Consider the following 19,457-nt stretch of genomic DNA (forward strand, 5'->3'; position numbering starts at 1 on the left):
AAAAGACATGTTTTCACAGTGAAGAGCAATTGCACTTTGTCTCTGGAAGCGAAACATCTCAATAAACAACCACCAGAGACGATTCAATAAAACTATTTATATACAAAACCCTTGTGATATATGTCCATATGTCAAGTATACAGTACCAAATGACAAAACTGATGTACATGAACATTTTACATTTTTAACATTACATTGGACAGTCTGTCAAACTACTGAATCATGTTTACATGATTTCATTACCAAAAAAAAAAAAAATCAATCATGTTTGCAGGTAAATGGCAATTTTCCATACATTTGGAGAAAATCACAGGAGTTGGTGGCCTAGGAGAAAAATCCTCAATACATAAAACTGCCCCTGAAAACATGGCTACAAAAATACTGAGAAATATTAAAATCAAAAGAATATAATGGTCCATACAGCAAAATGGCTTAAAAACACAACAAGGTGTAATAAGGTCCGATCCATCACATCTGATCAACCAGATTTAACACAAAAAAAGGGAGTATGAAGGTACGCAGAAAGGTACGGCAGCAGCATCTCTCTCAGCTCTTCTAACTGGTGTCCATCTGAAACTAGAAGATGACAAACATCATTATAAAATAATAAATAAATAAATGTCCACAGAATGGTCAAATAGAGGAGAACAAAGTCTTGCAACCCAAGTACACACCTTGGCATTATAAGCATCCAACTGGGCATCCAGCTCCTCTGCAGAAAGTTGGGGTCTGTTTCCTCTACCTCTACCCCGACCTCTGAAACCTCCACTGCCGCCACCTTGCCTCCTCTCATTCCTTTCACTCCTGTCACTCCTGTCACTCCTTTCACTCCTTTCAAACTTGGGCTGTCCAAGCCTGCTGCGGTCAAACCCGCTGCTTGAGCTGCAAAAAGTCACAAAGATTTTTTTAAATACGGCTAAATCTTTAGAGTAAATTAAAGAGTTACTACACAGAATTTTCCTAAGAAACATTATATAGACTCATACAAAAGTAATCTCTCTCAATCATCACTCACGACCCACTAGAAATGTGTGATGATGTAATTATCTGCAGAGACTCTGCCCTCTGCTTGAGTTTTCAGACTTTCTTTTTATTCTACTGTGTTTGGGACGTCTCTGGGCACAGCACACAGGTGAGGATGGGACTTAATACAAAGGTAGCGACCAGATGCTAGACTACTGTATGTACCATGCATCCAAGAGGAAGCTATAAGATAATGGACATGGCACAGAAAAAAAAAACAAATATAGTGAATGAGTGAATCTCTGTTTGGCTTTCACTTTTACTGCTGATACTGTTTACTAACAGTTGATCTTTAAGGCTGCCCCAGACTAAGAATTTTCCTAGTCGACCAATAGTCGTCATTTAGGGCCATTAGTCGACTAGTCACCCGTATGTTTGTGATATTAATTTAATTATTCAATTCTATATTTTAAGCGGGGCAACACATTGGTTTGAGTTCACGGTCTGAGAAAGAATAGCATCAGTAACACTGTTAACACTGTGCTTCATTACAGAGAAATACAAAATCTTACTGATGAACCCTCATTAATATAGGCCTACATCTTATCTACATGTGCACGTCACACACTGAGTGAGCTGCCTGTTAATTACACTGTCGACAAAGCAGTAATGATTGTGCTAAGTGGCTAATGGACATGTAGCTACTCTCATGTTTCAGATGATGCGTCATGTTTGTAGTCGATAAATGATCAGCTAAAGGTTGCCTGCAGAGTTAACATATCACCTTGGATTCGTCCTTCACCTTCTCAAAATGATCCAACACTTTGGATTTCTTGCCCACCATGTTATTAACTAGCCTATGTAATGCAATATCTGATGATTATAAAGAGTGTCTCAACTCTGATTTTAAGAACCCAGAGCAATTTTGGAACAAAATTAAAACTATTATTAATACAGCAGATAAACATTCTGTAAATCAAATAATAAGAGTTGACAATAAAATATGTAATAGTGACTAGTGAATAGTGAGCATTTTTCCGCTGTCTACCTTATTACCAAACTCTAACCCGACTACTGGCTTTTTTAGAGATGTATCATCTTGCTGCAGTACTTTTTCATTTAGGAATATTTTACCAACTGAAGTTCAGAATGTCATTAATGAATTAAATGTGAACAGTGGTGCAGGTCTTGATGGAATACAACATAAGTTTATTTAACTCGCTTCCCACATTTTAATGTATCCACTCGCTGACTTGTTCAACCTTTGTTCATCACTCCACTGCATAAGGGTGGTGAGTTACTTGATCTTAACAACTACAGACCGATATCCATTATTTGCACTATTGCTAAGGTCTTTGAAAAAATAGTTTATAATCAACTTTCACATTATCTCAGTAGCAACAATATCTTAAAACAATTTCAATCTGGCTTCAGGTCCAACCACTCCACAACTACTGATCTTCTTAAGTTCATGAGTGATGTGCTCTCTGCTGCAGATACTGGTAAACTCACAGGAGCAATCTTAGTTGATCTAACTAAAGCCTCTGCCTTTGGCAATCTATTGGTCTTAGTAAAAAACCACTTTAAGTCAACTCATATCTTCATAGTAGAAAGCAATGTGTTGTCCTACAGGGCAATAGATAAGACCTTTTAATACAACAAAGAGGTGTGCTCCAGGGCTCTACCTTGGGACCATTGCTGTTTTCTATTTATATTAGGCATGTAACGATATGTCGAATTTCGCTGTGTCGCGATAAAATAAATTCTCGATACCGTCGTGGGAATACCACGGTAGTTATATAGCTGCGTTCTCCTACAGAGCCAGTAATATGACTGTGCGACTACATTCCCCATAATCCTTTGCATACAACTGCGCGTGCAGGTGAGAGCAGACTCGTGCAGCTCAGCCTCTCAGCCTCCGACTCTGACCCGTGCGTGACGGGAGGAAACAGCAAATAAAAGTAAGGAGATTGATTGTTCTTCTCTGTGGATTTTCTCCGCGACTGTTCGTCATAGCGAGAAGCCACACGTATCATGTGAAACAGCGGAATCGTGGCTTTCCGACAAGACCAAGCACTTGTCGGTAGTCCAATGTTTTCACAGCGAAAAAAAATGATGATGATGTTACACTAAAATTATATATAACAAAGCTTTCATACAGCTTTGCACACACATTACTTTTGGATGGATTACTCGCAAATGCAGGGTCGCACAGAAATGCCACGCATATCACATGAAAGCGTTAGGGTCTCCTTGATGTCAAAATTGTCAACCTGGCGTGAACAAACAGTGAATGTGTGTTTTTGAGTTTTTCTATGACTTTATTTATTATGGTTTTCTTTTACACACCTCTCTCTGTCTCTCTCTGTCTCTCTCAGTGAGGGATTGTGTGTTATTGAGTTTACATTATTTCTAATTTGTTAATTTTGTTGTTGTTGCAGGGTCTGATTGTTCTAAGTTCTGTATATTTGATGAATATTAAGACTACTCTATCCACATAATTTGATGTCATTCAGATGACTTCTAGTAATAGTACTACACTACTTTTGTTCAGAGTCGGTTAAAAAATACTGAATGTTTCCATTTTCATATTCTGTCACTACAGTTTTAATTGACATGACTTTGTTATGGCACTTTAATGTCTGTCTGCCTAGCAGTAATAGGGGGAAAATGAAAGCACGTGTTCAGCTGTGTGCTGATTTGTTTATGATACGCTTCCAAGTTAAAAATAACATGCTGTACAGTGTACATGCACTATTTTTGAATAAAATAGCTATTGTTAACAATGAATTTTCTCTTTTTTTCCAGTGTATAAATACCGTGATATATATCGTGGACTCTTATCGTGATAACATCGTATCGTGAGTTTCTGGTATCGTTACATCCCTAATTTATATACATGATTTGCCATCATTTTTTAATTATTGTTGTGCTCAACTTTATGCTGATGACACTGTTATATATATCTAAACCTGATCTACCACAGATTCAAGCTTTTTTTTCAGTCTGATTTCACCATCCTGCAGGATTGGCTTTTCGATAAACTATTGCTCAACAAAACAAAGTCTTATGTTATGATCTTCGGTACAGAAACTAAAATTCAAATCTGGCACCTGTAATGACAGCACTTCTTTGCATAAAATTGATAGTATTAAATATCTTGGTGTCTGGCTTGATCCTGAACTCTCATTCAAAATACATATTGGTCATATCATACATAAAGTCAAATTTGGAATCAATGTTTTAGATGGGTCTCGAAATTGCTGTACTGGCAGTGTTTGTAAGAAACTTGCCTCACAACTTATACTTCCCTTTATTGACTATTGTGATGTTGTCTATCAAAATGGACTAAAATCTGATCTTGTTCCACTTAACACAGCTAATAATAAGACTCTGCAGATATATACTTAGATGTCCTTTTCTCACTCATCACTGTATAATGTGCTTTCTAACAACAGCCAAAATGGTGAACAACAACTTCTGACGTCACTTGCTGGATTTTCATGGGACGGCCTAGTAAAAACAAACAGATGCAAGAGAGCATTTTTCTTAAATGCTTCTGAAAAAGCACGACAATGCTGTTGTAGCATGCGAACCGAATCCTCACCATCAAGTGGGACACCATTATAGTGCTTCATGGCTTTGAGTGCATCCGTTTGAGATTCAAAGTAAACATCTGCAGTTCCTTTACTGCGCCCAGACCGATCATAATGGACAGATGCTTTCTTTAATGTCCCAAACTCCGCAAACAATTCCTGGGGAGTAAGGTAGAAACGTCACTCATGTTCACAACACGTCGACACTAGCAAAGCAGATTCACTGTGTTTAGTAAATTACCTTGATATCCGAGTCAGAGACGCCAAAGTCCAGATTGGAAACCAGCAGTTTACCACTACTTTCTACACTTCTTTCTGCTCCTGCACTTTGTTCTCTGCGCCCACCAGCATGCTCCTCAAACATATCGTGCTGCCATTTGTCTGGTAACTCTCTGGGCTGTGAAGACCAAGAGAAAACAGTGTTGTTAGGTTCCAGGTGTTGGTGAACAAAATCAAAAAGGATGGACTGCTGATCAGATAAACATTTAAATACAATAAACACATAAAAGGGATACTGGGGAAGAACCTAACATGAGCCCGGTAGATTTAGGTCTGATAAAGCTGACCACTGTGTAGCCTGTACGATCCTCATGGTGTTTTGAAGAAGTCAAACAACCTTACTTAATCAGTCAAGTAATTTGTCCCTGAAAAAGCCTTGGGAATCTGGCCAGGGGCATCATCCAATTCTTCCACAGGAGGAATCCTTCCAAAAAAAACAAGAGTGATAAAAACCATCCAAGTCCTTGGAAAACTAAAGGATTTGATGAACAGTGTTTTCACTATGTGGCAAACTTTGAAATTCAATTTCTTCCTACAGTTCCTTCCACTGTAAATATATGCTTAATTTTTTTTACTTTATAAAAATCTGGATAATTTACATAAAATAAGCCTCTGTTGCCCTAGTTGGTGAGGTGTGTCCTGCACCATTGCCCTTCGCCTGCCCCATGTTGGCTTTTTCCCCCAGCCGATTCAGCATGTTAAAACGGTGATAGCAGAGCCAATCGGTGAATGAAACTTTTCTCCATGTCAGTACAGCTCAATGCACAAGGAGGGAAACAGAAGTGAGGAAAGTAAACAAAGACCTAAAGTCAAGAGGTAGTGAGATCAAAACAAACTTGTTACACGAGGTAAGATTCTTTTTCTTTAGCCATAGAGCTCTTTAACAGAAAGTTTCCTTATGGTTTGTGTTATTGTTGATTGGCACATGTTAAATACACTCTGTTCTTTCAGTACTGGATAGTGTTGTTAATGTGCTAACTGGCATCAAAATGGGTTTCCCTTTTTGAATGACAAATATAGACTACCACTGTCTGCTGGTGTGAATAGTTATTTCCTCTCATGCAGGTGCAGCACATATGTGCTGACTGGCCATTGGCTGTAGTCTTTGTGGTGCGTTCATGTGCAACTTTTTGGCCAAGACACAGGAGACCCGAGGTGGCTCAACAGTCAGTTTTCGTTGCTGCTAGTTCTTTGAAGTCGGTTTGGTGTGTCTGGGCCTTAAAACTTCCATTTGTACCAACCATGCTGGCATGGCTTATCAGAAGAGGCACAAAATATTGCTCTAAAGGCTTAATTTTAGTGCAGGAGCAACTGGCATGGCCATTTTCTAAAGGGCTGACCTTTCACCTGAAGATATCGAAATGAAAATGGGTTCTATGGGTACTCACAAGTCTCCCTTAAATTTGAGACGGCATGTTCCCAGTAGATGTTTTGTTCCTTACTCCTTCAAATTAAAGTTGTATATTTGTCTTTTTAAGAAAAATTACACTCAGCATGGCTTTGTAACTCAAAACGTATCAAATGTAGCATTAATGCTGGGTTCACAGTACACGGTATCAGCCGGTGTATAGCCTGACACAGCATTGTCTAGTGTTAATGCATCACGCCATCATTTCAAAACCAACACTTCCTGTATCCATTTAAAATTAAAAGCCCCTTAGAATTTCAGTGGAGAGAATCCCTTTAATTTCTAAAAAGGCTGTTATTGTGAAGCATCTTTCAGGAACTTGTTGTGGAGGATTCAGTGAAGTTGCATAGTTTGCATGCGGTACGTCAAATGTAGCTGGTGGCATATTTTTTTTATGTTACTACAAAAGCCATTTGGCTGGAACATGAACAGACGCAGTGACTGAAATAGTCGTAATATTAATAAAAATAGACAAGAATGATCCTATGACATCACGCACACCGTGAAAGATGACCAGTATTCTGTCATGTCTGTCAGATAGCCATTGCACGATTTTATGACTCCACAGTCATCTAATCTGACATAGTGGCTGTGAACAGACAAAAATGTTGTGGAGTTCTAACCCAGTATAATCACTATTACTATGCCATTCCTAATTGTCATACTGACATAGTTTTCAACTAGCCTGCTTCAACAGCATAAGCAAATCCCAGAGATTCAGTTATGGCTTTTAGTTTTGGTGTTCCACCTCAAGATTTTCAGTGGCTCCATCTGGCCACCCCTGTGAAAAGAATCTATGGGCGCCACTGCCAGTAGCTGATCCTCCTCGCCTGACAATCCAGAAGGCAACTCCTCAAAGAACAGCTCGAGACACAAAGCCAGTCTCATTACTATTGTGTTTATGAGCATAGCTCAAGGGCACCGACAAAAACCCAGTGTACACATATAGGCATTTAAATAGGGCATCGTAAATACATGTCCTTCGGCTACATCGGGATGTGCAATGTTAGCTTCTGTCCTGTAGCTGCTGACCACAACACACAGAATGGAGCCCTTTCTGAGAGACATATTTTCATTTTCACCCAAGCCACAACTTTCTTCCAAACCTTTATCAAGTAACTCTGGCAGGAAGCCGTCTCCTGGCTGCCTCATGTTACAGACGGTAACGTTAGTTGGGGGAAGTACATTGTGGTGTAAGGGCAGGCTATCAACCACCGATGAGCCAAGAAGAACGCATAATCAATCACCTCGCTACGTTACTTTCATTGCATTTTTCCTCATACCCTGGTGTATGGTGTGGATCTGTTGTTTCTGTCACGGTTGAAGTTATTCTGTCGACTCCGCACCGGCCTCGACGATCCACCGGCCCGACCTGAACTTCCACCCGACCCGTACGATCCTCTCTCGCGGCCGCTGCCTCCTTTCTTATTGAGCTTGATAATGTCGTCCAGAGACATGCTCATCTTGTCAGCCGTGGTGGCGCTCATGCTTTTAGTTAACGCTGAAGACGAACAAAGAACTTTCGGTGGAGGGAAGCGGTTGTTTATCAGCTGCTCTCTCCGGTGGCGTGGTGTTGAAACTAGCGGAAATGGCGTAAATACTCTAAGGAAGTGACGATATCCAAGTCCCGCCCTTCTTTTTTCTAAAGACTTTATATAAAATTTAGAACAGAGTAAAAAAAGTTCTGCATGCAGAGCAGCTGTAAACTCATACATTAAAGCAGCAACAATATTTGAAATGAACCAAGAAAACTCACATTTTTTTCAGTTTATTGGTCATAATGTATTAAATCAATCATTTATTTGTCACATGGAAATATACAAGGTACAACTCCAGAGAAATGTGATCCCATCATCTCCTTTAACTTGTGCACTGTAATTTAGTCCTTATTGTGTCTTCTTACATTCCTGGGTGCTGCTTTATAATTGTCCATGTTTCAGGATGGTTTAGGTAATCCATGGTTTCTGGCTGTGGCATGATTTAACTGTCCACACATCCCAACCTCAACAAGACAACCGTATGGTTGTTCCTGAACACAGACAACCTTTTCTGCTCCAGCATTTTGTTTTTAGCTCCTCTATCTATCTAATATGTCTTTTCATTTCACATACTCTGCGCTCTCTATCTTCTATCATGTGTACTGACAGGAACTAAGAAACAAGATCACATTTCTCCTGCTTCTCTGCACTGGCTCCCTGTAAAATCCAGAATTGAATTCAAAATCCTTCTCCTAACTTACAAAGCTCTAAATGGTCAGGCTCCGTCATATCTTAGAGAGCTCATAGTGCCATATTATCTCACCAGAACACTGCGCTCTGAGAATGCAGGGTTACTTGTTGTTCCTAAAGTCTCCAAAAGTAGATCAGGAGCCAGAGCCTTCAGCTATCAGGCTCCTCTCCTGTGGAATCATCTTCCTGTTACGGTCCGGGAGGCAGACGCCATCTCCACATTTAAGACTAGACTTAAGACTTTCCTCTTTGATAAAGCTTATAGTTAGGGCTGTCTCAGGCTTGCCCTGTACCAGCCCCTAGTTAGGCTGACTTAGGCCTAGTCTGCCAGGGGACCCCCTATAATACACCGGGCGCCTTCTCTTCTCTCTCTCTCTCTGTCTCTCATTTGCTAACATTCATGTCCTGTTACTGCATCTCGCTAACTCGGCTCTACTGCATGTCACTAACTCGGCTTCTTCTCCTTTGTGCTCCACTGTCTCTCAGGTTAACTCATATCACAGTGGTGCCTGGATAGTGTGACGTGTGGTTGTGATGTTGCTGTGGTCCTGCCTGATGCCTCCTCCTGCTGCTGTTATCATTAGTCATACTTCTACTGTTATACATTTATGATTATTGCCACATATATAAACTATCATAATACCTACAACATATTGTACCACAATAGCCATAATTATTATTGTAAATGTTAACTTAAAGTTGTTGTAAGCTAATATCATTACTGTCTGTCCTGCATCTCTCTCTGTCTCTCTCTCTCTTTCTGTCTCATTGTGTCATACGGATTACTGTTAATTTATCATGTTGATCTGTTCTGTACGGCATCTATTGCACGTCTGTCCGTCCTGGAAGAGGGATCCCTCCTCAGTTGCTCTTCCTGAGGTTTCTACCATTTTTTCCCACGATAAAGGTTTTTTGGGGAGTTTTCCTTATCCGCTGTGAGGGTCCTAAGGACAGAGGGATGTTGTACGCTGTAAAGCCCTGTGAGGCAAATTGTGATTTGTGATATTGGGCTTTATAGATAAAATTGAATTGAAATTATTTCCCACTTGATCTCTCTCTCTTTTTTTTTTCCCCCACTTGATCTCTGACGTTACATGATGGATTAATCTACTTAAAGGAGTGGAGGGAGTTGACGATTACCGATACCACAACGCCTGCCTTACAGTGAAGGTAGGCTTTTGGGACACATTACTTGTGGTGACCTTGTAGACCACAAGGTGGACCAACCCATCTGGCATTTGCAAGAATTGCCTGATGGCTAGTCCGAGTCTGCTTCCAGGCACCCAGGAACACTCCCTGAAAGAAGAACTGCTTTGATATCTTTGTGAAGGAAGAGACTAATGATGCTTTGATCTGTAAGCATGCCATGGTATCCATCTCATACACTCCTTTGCTTTTGTTGTTTTAAGAGCATTGATTGCTCTTCTATTCATAGCCCATCTGCCTTAAGAACATTCTTATTTGAAAGGGTGGCTCTGCAGCATCCATTGAGGGGGATAGTGGTTGCAAGACTGCAGCCTCCAATGGAGTGGTATTTATTTAACTCACAGAGAAACTCTGTGATAGTGGCCACTGAATCAATAAATTAATGGTTAAGAGCCTGAACAATTTTGACTGGGTCCCTTGAAAGGTCTCCATTGATTTCAAGTTCCATTTGCCTTCCTACTTTATGATGCCCTGTCAGCTTCTTAATCAACTTCCAGATGAATTTGGCATAATCTCTTGATTTGCCAGTTATGTTCAGAAAAGAGTCTGCTTTAGACTTTCTTGGCCCTTGAGCGACTTTGCTTATTAATGTAATAAGTTTTCATTATGTAGTTAAGTTTTAAGAGTTCTTTTCGAGACCTCACTCTTTCATCAGTTTTTCTTATATTCACGTTAAACCATGGCAGGCCTCTTTTTCCAATCCTTCTATGTCGAATCTTTCTAGTACATTGTTTAATGGTGTTTTGGACTATGACTAGGTTTACCCCTGAAAGCAACTCATTCCACTTTAGTTCATGTATAGTTTCTCTAAAATTTTGAAGCTCACTTGTAGGAATTCTAGAAAGTTCAGGCCCTTTGGCAGCAGCTGACTTGAAACACTGACTAGTGACTGACACATTCAGTTATCATGGTAAGATTTCAGTATTTTTCTGGCCTGCTACTAAAAAGCAAATCTATCTGGGTTAACGTAGAGTTTGTGATTCTGGTTGGACCCTGGATTAATTGTGATAGGTCAAATCCATCTGCAATCTGTTCGAATCTTTTCCTAGTCAGGTTATCCTCCTAACTGATGTTAAATACCAAATATGACAATGCCCTGAATTTAATGTGGGTCACACAGCTTTATTCTGATTAGATATTCCAAATTAGACCTTTTAACGAAGTTAGCATTTTTTGATTAAGACGTGGTATATGCCAGTATTATTTGGGTTTTAATTGCATTCTTTGGACACATATACAGCACATTCAGAAAATACATCTCAGTTGGGGTTTTACAGCAGTTTGCGACCCACGGTCTCTTGTCTGTTTACAGTCACTTATCTTTACCATTACGAATATCAACAGTTTTTTGGATTTGTGCAAATATTGCAACAAAAACCTTTTCATGGAGCTGGTTGAAGGAACAGGAGGCTGTGTTTCCGTTGTCCAACAAGTCTGCCGGCAGTTTTGGCCCCCTGCCCAATATAATCCCAAATTTTTTTTTGTAATTCAATAAAATGGTATGTGTTTTCTTGCACCACTTCTTCTTTTTCTCTTTTTTTCTGTTATTTCTCTTTTAGTCTGTCATCTTGTGCTTAACAGGTTCAGTGGTAAAAGGTCAAGATTAATGTGACCTTGCATCTGCCTCATTCTTGTGAATGTGATATGCCAGGAAGGCCTTGAAGGAATATCCTCAGATTTGGCACAAATGTCCACTTGTACTCAAGAATGAATTGATTAGATTTTGGTGGTCAAAGGTTAAAGGTCAAAGTCACTGTGACCTCATAAAATATGTTTTTGGCCATTACTTGAAAATTCATTATGCTAACTGTGCCAAAAGTTCACACCAATGTCTACTAACAGGATAAAATGATGAGGGGTTGACATTTTATATCAAACAAGTTAAAGGTCAACTTCATGACATCCCAGTGTTCTGAAAAAACACATTTCTGGCAATTACCATTACATTACGTCATATCTCAGGAACAGAAGGGGAGGCATTTGGTCAGATACTGAATTGGTCACACTAATCTTGGATGTCCACCTTAAACTGTGCTGACTGTATAGATCTTCTGTGTTGTGATGTGTGTGAAGCACCCATGTTTTCACAGACCTGGATTTAAACTGTAAGAGAAACTTGACTGATTTGCGGAGACATACAAATCTAGGTAATTCTTGTTTAATCTTTGGTTTGCATAGTTATCTCAGACCAATCAAAAGGACTGTTTCATGTGAAGCACATCTGAAGTAACAGTGCAGTAACATGCTTAGTGATTTGCTGCTAATATATAGAGCCCAAGATGTAAAACTGTATTTGTTCTATTTTACCTGATGCCCCAAATTATCTGACTTTATCCTATACAACAAAACATTGTTGAAAAAACAACAGTACTAAAACAACTAATTATACATGTTATTTCTCATTCTCTTAAGTGAATTTGGAGCGTAGAAATGTAGGACCACCTTAACGGAATGTATGTGCACCCCACACTGTGGGGACACACTTCCTATCACGGGTAACTACCTTGGCACAACAGTGAAGTTTAGAAAAATCTGCACCTTAGGAGACCTTTAAAAAACATCTCCCATTTTTGTGACATAAAAGGCAAATATAGCCTACGTTCAATAACATCAGTATCCATGCAGACATAATAATCGATAGATTTAAACAACACAGACAATATAATATTTGATATGATCATGGAAAAACAAAAATGCTAGTGCTAATCCTGAAATCATTCCCCAAAATAGCTTCTTTTTTTTTTCAAAAATGAATGTTAACTGTAAAATCTTTAAACTGGTAAAAGGCATAAACGCATAAAAGCTGTAAAATATTCTAAAACATTTTCTAAATGTATCACATAACTTTTTAAATTTTCTATTATTATTTTCCTCCTTTTTTCCTTTAATTTAGTATTACATTTCCATTCAGAACCTATAATTAATAGCACTTCATTTGTAATCAATTTAAAATCTCGTATTGTAAGATATTTACATTTGATTGCTCTACTGTTGTTCCCTTCAGAAATTTCTTCATACTTCCCTGTACGTCATGAATGTCAGTGTTGTCATACCTGGTCTGTGCATGTTCAATCACAGTGTATTAAGAAAAAAAATTCTGAACAGAAACTGTTGGTGTCCTGTCCTGTCACTGCCCTGTGAGATTAAAACAGCAAATACAAAGAGCAGCAGAACATAAGGAAACACTTAACTAACAGATACGTTGGGATTATGCATATTGAGCATCAGTATTGTTACCAAGTATGAATTTAATACTATGTTATTTTTCTTAAAAGACGTTGTTTCCTTGGTAAAACCCTGTCATCTCAGTTATTTGCGCTCCACCCAAAATGACAGTAGAGGGCAGTGTTTCGCCTCCCAGCAGACAACCAGTCGGACTTTCAATAGAAGAAGAAAGAACATTTCCCCGGGTTGCTAAAATGGTAGCTACGTGATGTTGACTAACTCGCTACAACATGATTTGTAGTTTGCAAAGAAACATTGTGACTTAACTCGTGTTGGCTATCTGAGAGAGAAGTTCGACGCTGCCCAGTAAGTCAGCTAATATGTATGAACAGCTAACTGCTAAGTTAGCTACGGAAGTCATCTGTCAACATTAGCTCACATGCTAACGTTTGCCGCTTTGGTTTGTATGGCAGTGTGTTAATGAGTGTATCTACTGTTGTCACACACAGAAGATGAAGGTGAAGATCCGACAGTGGAACGGGGTGGCCTCTTGGTTATGGGTGGCTAATGATGAAAACTGTGGGATCTGCAGGATGCCCTTCAATGGCTGCTGCCCTGACTGTAAGTACCCAAACACAATGATGCTGTTGACAAAGGTGTCTGACATTAGTAACTGTGCTGCAGTAGCTGATTGAAATGTCCTCAACTCCCTGCAGGTGGACTGTTTTTAAACGTCACTGCCACAGCTCTTTCTGTTCAGTACATTGCTCATTTAATTAGCATCACAATTGGAAGGGTATCGCCATTAGCAGGACACATATGTTTCTGAAGGAAGGAGATAGACAAAAATATAAAATCGTGGTTGTATTAAAACAACTCCAATTTCACTCAAATAAAACGATAATTTGTCATATTTTATTATTCTTGTTATTATTATTGTTGTTGTTGTTGTTGCTTATCTTATTTTAAGAGATCAGGCATCAGGCAGTACTCTATATGCTCCAGTCCTTAATTGGCCTCAATTTAGTCAGAACATCAAATTATTGCAAACAGTGTATGATAAAAGAATTTTAAAATAAATGGGTCATTTTTACACAATACTGGCAAACAGTAACATTCTTATCAAAAGCAGATGCTTTACAAAACAGTGAAAACAAGTGGTCAGTTTCTACAAGAGTCAGTATTTGAAATTATGTATAAAAAAAAAACGACTTTTAAAATCTTATGCTTTATTCACGGGATGTGCAGTATTACTCAAATTATGCTCTGCATTAGAAATGTGCATGAGTACTCGAGTACTCTATAATAATTGAATACAAGCCCTCAAATATGGAAGTTACTTAAAATGCCCATCCCTATTGCAGATAATGAAGTCAAGGTATTGATGGATTACTGATCAGGCCTAATAGGCACAGGGCCAGCCTGGCCTTCAGCTGTTAAATGCCACTCAAATCAACAGGTACCAACCAGGAAAAGACTCAAAATTACCACAAAGGAACATAAAACGACTAGGGATACACTGAATATTCCTAACCGAATATATTCGGCCGAATATTGCAAAAAAAAACAACACACCTTCAGTATTCAGTGGAATAAGTGAAAAGCAAGGCCGAATAATAGCGGCGTGTTTTGATAACACAATCAAACAGCGTGCAGTGATGGACAGAGTAAAATGTCGGCAGTGTGGCGATATTTTACTCCATCTGTCACGCACTGGTATTTGCGACTAAAAATAGTTTTGTGCGAGCAAAATAAATCATTCAGCATGCTGTGTGAGCACAGATTTCAACCAGCAGCAGCAATACAGCGGCCATAGTACTCCGCGGCGCAAGATAAGGCTTACCGGCAACGGAGAATTACGGCTCCAATAATGTCCTCTTCTTGGCGTCACGACTGCCCAGTAGTACCTGGACAGCCGAGCCGTGGCGGGACACAGGTATGTGACGTGTCAGAGGAGAAACGAGCCATTCACATTACTCTTTGTGGCAGGTAACGGCCCACAAACCTCACTGCACTTTAGGGACTGTTCTTTACTTATGAAGGGACTGTTCTTTACTTATCAAGGGAGGAGGATGGCTGGTTGATTTTTATTTCATTTATTTATTTTATTTTGATCCCCCTATGTTAATCACTTATTGATGCTGTTTTTGAAGTATGAATAAGTCAGTAAGTAATTTATTCCATTGAAATATCATTGATGTATTATAGCAAAGTGATTTATCTTTTTATAAATGACAAAAGGCACATCTGCCTCATTTTCGCTGTGTTATCCTGATACTACTCAGAACCGTGATATTTTCACTGGTATCATACCGTGGGTCCCAATTTTGGTACCGTGACAACACTACTACATAGTAGTGTCTACTTGATTTGTATCTGTGCTGTTCAGATTAATATGACAGGTACTTTTTGTTTTTTGATAGTGTATATTGCACTAGTAGTTTAACACTGTCTTGTAATTTAATAAATATTGACAATCAATTTGAAACCCTTACAGTTGCATATTTGTTTTCATGGGATTTTTCCTGTGAACAGGATTTCCTGCTTTTCTGACCTTATACTTACCTCAAGTTGCCTTTTGGGACATACATGCATACGTACATGTCATACTTGCCTGTGGAGAGGAGTTTATTACAGCCTCATATAAAATCAACAATAATGATAATAATAATACTAAAGCAAACAGAGCTCTGGTATCGGAATAGTATCGTTATCGGCAGATATCCAAATTCAGGTATCGGGATCGGATCGGAAGTGAAAAAATGTGGATCGGTGCATCCCTAAAACAATTACAAAGAGACTTTGCATCTTTGGGTATCTGACTACAAGTGTATAGGACTGAATATATAAACCTGTAATTAATCCAGAAAGTCCCATTGAGATCTCATTTTTAGGAGAGACCTGAGTACAACAGCCAAACAATCAATTTTAAATGTAAAATATGGCACTGTGTATATATATATATATATATATATATATATATATATATATATATATATATGGCATTTGACTAGATTTTTTAATTGACCAATAGGGACCAGAGTATCAGGCCTCAAAGTACACCTCAGTTCATTCCAGGTGTATGGTGCAAAGAATCTAAAACAGTCTTTCCCAAATCAGTGTTACTTTTAGGAACCTGCAGTTCCCAGTCCTGCAAACGTGTGTTATGCGTCTTTTACAAATAATGAAGTCTTTAAATAAATGAATACAAATGCTGGTCTCTTCTGTTGGAAAGACATGGTCAACCCACTTTTTGATAAAGAAAACAATGACAAGTGCCAGAGCTGTCTCCAGTTATAAATCTAAGGGCTGAATGGTTGACAGCATTTAGGGATGCACTGTAAGAGTGGAGGCAGCCGCATGGCGATAAATCACCTCACCATAGTCTAGCACTGACAGCAAGATTGCCTCCCCAATCTTCTTTCTACAAGATAAAGGAAAACAGGACTTGTTTCTGTATCAAAAACTAGCTTAATTCTTAATTTTTTGTCAGTGCATCAGTATGTGGTTTGAAGGTGAATTTGTCATCAATCCAGATGCCTTAATATTTATCATTTGGAACTCGTTCAATAGCGTAATTGACCACCAAGACACATTGTGATCTGATCACTCAAACCAGGTGGGTGGTCATGGACACATTTGGCCATATATCTTTTTGTGATGTAAACACTAATGCGTCCTGATGTGTCCCTGATAAAGACTAGCTCATCAATGCAGAATGTGATAGTTGTTTTGACGACAGGGGGCTGCTACTCTATAACTAACCCATTTTCTGATGAGTTGAATCAAGTGTCGTGTGACCATTTTTTGTTTTGCCCTATGGAAGGGGATGTGTCAATTGCTGCTGAAAGCAGTATCTCTAGTTGTACCAACACAACTGCTAACGTTAGGGAGCATACTAGCAAGAGTAGACGTCATAACAGTGCACTGGGCCTTTTGACCTAAGGTAAGTAACATGGGCAGTAACGAAATCTGAGCCCAAGTGGTCAGCTGGAGACGATTGATAGACACAGGTGTGAATGGCGGTGTGTCTCGCCTGTCCACATGTTCATACCAATTGTAAACAGGCTCATAAAGACTACAGAGAGATGCAAAGCAACTACAAAGAGACTTAAAACAACTACAAAAAGACAGATCATTGAAACGCATGTTAATACCGGGTGTAAACAGGCTCAAAATGACTTGTCAGAGACAGAAAGCAACTACAAAGAGACACAAAACCACAAAGAGATGTATAATGACTAGAAAGAGTTGAAAAACAACAACAGAGAGGTGATGGGCCCTTTTGCATGTCTGTGTCCTGGGGCCCATCATAATCCACCCATGAGTCTAGGGTTCCAGACTATCTTTATCTGTCATTATCCAGTTAATTTCAGAAACAAAATAAATCAAAATATTTGCAACAGGTTTCCTGATAGTTTTTCTCATTACAGTTAGTGTACTGAGGGTGTAAAAGTAAAATTGTGATGAGGCAGTAATGAGGGTATAATGTACAGTGTATTCAGTTATGAGTATTGATGGCTAACATGTATTTCTCACTCTTCTGAATTGTAGTATTAAACTTATTTTGCAGGTAAAGTGCCTGGGGATGACTGCCCGCTGGTCTGGGGTCAGTGCTCTCACTGTTTCCACATGCACTGCATCTTGAAATGGCTGAACTCGCAGCAGGTCCAGCAGCAGTGCCCCATGTGCCGGCAGGAGTGGAAGTTCAAAGAATGAACCTGAGGTGTGCACCTGCAGAAACTCAGAGACAGAGACCCCCCCCCTCACAGAGGCCTAGACTTGGATTTAAAATGTTTTTATACCAGCTGTACATAACTCTGTTTTTGTATTCCTCCATTTGATGTAATGCAAAGGACACTTGGATTGTATTCTGTTGACAGATTTAGTATGTGATTAAAAAGAAATGAATAAAAACACCTACATCACATGCACTGTTTGCCTCTTGGTCTGCACAGTACATGTGAGCGAGTGTTTCCTCAGCATGGTTGATTGCCCCAGAAGCCTCTGGCAGTGGTTTTGAAACATATGACCTGAATGTCAGCGTGCTGCTGACTGATTCTGACTTTAATCCCTCTTGATGAGATTAACCAGATTGTTTTGTGTTTCCAGTAAAAGGGCTCAAGAGACTCCTAGTTTATAACGGAGTGAAATTTTCCTTTTGAAATGAAAATGGAAAATTCAGATATTTGATCATTTTGGCTCATATTTGTTTAGACTTTAACTTTTTATCTTTAAAGCTGCAATAGTTGATTTTTTTGGCCACTTGGGGGCAGTGGAGCAAAATGAAAATAGCATTGGTAATACTGCAAGGAAACAGTTAATTTCCATTCGCACTTTGTTTCCCTCCGCCAACACGAGTCATACGTATTACCCAGCAATCATCATTCCATATCTGTTATGACAAAAACTACAAAAGAAAATTATTAGTTGAACTAAATAGTTTTTTTATAGCCATATTATAGTTGTGTTATAGTTTATGTAGAATAAGCATATAATTTGTTATATATATTGATATTTTACAAAAACACAAAACCATGATAGAGATGGGTTTGCCTTTTTGAGGGCATATATAGAAAACCACAATGTTTTTGATGTGCCGCGAGTTCTTTTTGAACACGGGTAATTTCCACGTGGCAATCGGGCCCCTCAGCCTTACCCTACATGCAAAGTTGTGTACACAAAGTTGTTTTGGGAAAGTTTTGAATATGCAATGTTTTGGCTATTGTTTAAACTTTGTTCAAAAAAATCACAAAACATGTCTAACATTAACCAAAACACATTCCTAGTATAACTAATATGAAATTTAGTGCTGTGCTACATGGCCATAGAAATGTCACTATTACATGTGATACTCATAGACCAGACTGGCATTGCTCCAAGGCCACGTCCCTTTTGATGGGAAGGTGGAAATGTTTAATGAGCGACTAAAGTTAGCAAGCGCCAGCAGTTCTCTTATTTATAAATACCAGAGAAGTTGTGGTCAGTGATGCTTTATTTCTATATAGGACTAGTATTCAAACTACTCATGCAAAGTCGTGGAAATGCTTTGAAATATGGAAAAGCTTTAAAAATGGATTGATATAAATGTATGGGAACCCTGAATTATTATTTTATTTTCTTGCAACATATGAGTTTATAAAGTGGTTAAATAATAAATTCTCTTGTTTAATGTCTCATTGCTATATTTTACGGTAGTTAAAGGGGCACCAGTATATTATGATATTGAGGTTTAACTCAAGCAAAGGACAGGGTTCCTACATATTTTATAAAAGGGGACTAAACTTCTTCTGAGATCCTCTGAGTGAATATCTTACTTTTTCTAATTCATGAGTGCTCATCATCTCTCTGATCCATTGTATAAATGAGGATGGCTTTATTGCTTTCCAGCTGAGCAGGATGATACGGTGGGCCAAGAGAGATGCAAATGCTGTAGCATTATTCTGATGGACAGGTAAATGGATGGTAATGGACCTGCATTTGTATAGCGCCTTTCTAGTCATCCGACCACTCAAAGCGCTTTTTACACTACGAGTCACATTCACCCATTCACACACACATTTGTACACTGGTGGCCGAGGCTACCATTAAGGTGCCACCTGCTACTCAGTT

General features: G+C 38.9%; 2 protein-coding genes across 2 annotated transcripts; one reads left to right on the forward strand and one right to left on the reverse strand.

The window, feature by feature from the left end:
* Positions 1 to 77: 77 nt before the first annotated feature.
* Positions 78 to 7,830, reverse strand: LOC125884004 (THO complex subunit 4-A-like). Its single transcript, XM_049568699.1, has 6 exons — positions 7,530 to 7,830; positions 4,801 to 4,956; positions 4,571 to 4,718; positions 4,417 to 4,476; positions 675 to 979; positions 78 to 576 (listed from the first exon to the last, which is right to left on the reverse strand). The coding sequence occupies exons 1-6, from the start codon at positions 7,731 to 7,733 to the stop codon at positions 556 to 558; spliced, it is 894 nt and encodes a 297-aa protein (XP_049424656.1). The 5' UTR covers positions 7,734 to 7,830; the 3' UTR covers positions 78 to 555.
* Positions 7,831 to 13,051: 5,221 nt separating this feature from the next.
* anapc11 (APC11 anaphase promoting complex subunit 11 homolog (yeast)) lies at positions 13,052 to 17,775 on the forward strand. Its single transcript, XM_049571511.1, has 3 exons — positions 13,052 to 13,211; positions 13,355 to 13,466; positions 17,419 to 17,775. Exons 2-3 carry the CDS (start codon positions 13,358 to 13,360, stop codon positions 17,562 to 17,564), a joined length of 255 nt encoding a protein of 84 aa, XP_049427468.1. The 5' UTR covers positions 13,052 to 13,211; positions 13,355 to 13,357; the 3' UTR covers positions 17,565 to 17,775.
* Positions 17,776 to 19,457: the final 1,682 nt, after the last annotated feature.

Source organism: Epinephelus fuscoguttatus, linkage group LG3 (assembly GCF_011397635.1).
Source record: "Epinephelus fuscoguttatus linkage group LG3, E.fuscoguttatus.final_Chr_v1".
Taxonomy (NCBI): Eukaryota; Metazoa; Chordata; class Actinopteri; order Perciformes; family Serranidae; genus Epinephelus; species Epinephelus fuscoguttatus.

What these genes read in the sequence shown, in the direction of transcription:
- anapc11 (XM_049571511.1), top strand. Translation starts at nt 13,358, where the DNA reads ATGAAGGTGAAGATCCGACAGTGGAACGGGGTGGCCTCTTGGTTATGG. An exon ending in CAATGGCTGCTGCCCTGACT is followed by an intron (nt 13,467 to 17,418) that starts GTAAGTACCCAA and finishes CTTATTTTGCAG; the next exon opens with GTAAAGTGCCTGGGGATGAC.
- LOC125884004 (XM_049568699.1), bottom strand. Translation starts at nt 7,733, where the DNA reads ATGAGCGCCACCACGGCTGACAAGATGAGCATGTCTCTGGACGACATT. An exon ending in TCTCTGACTCGGATATCAAG is followed by an intron (nt 4,719 to 4,800) that starts GTAATTTACTAA and finishes CTTACTCCCCAG; the next exon opens with GAATTGTTTGCGGAGTTTGG. An exon ending in TGGATGCTTATAATGCCAAG is followed by an intron (nt 577 to 674) that starts GTGTGTACTTGG and finishes GTCATCTTCTAG; the next exon opens with TTTCAGATGGACACCAGTTA.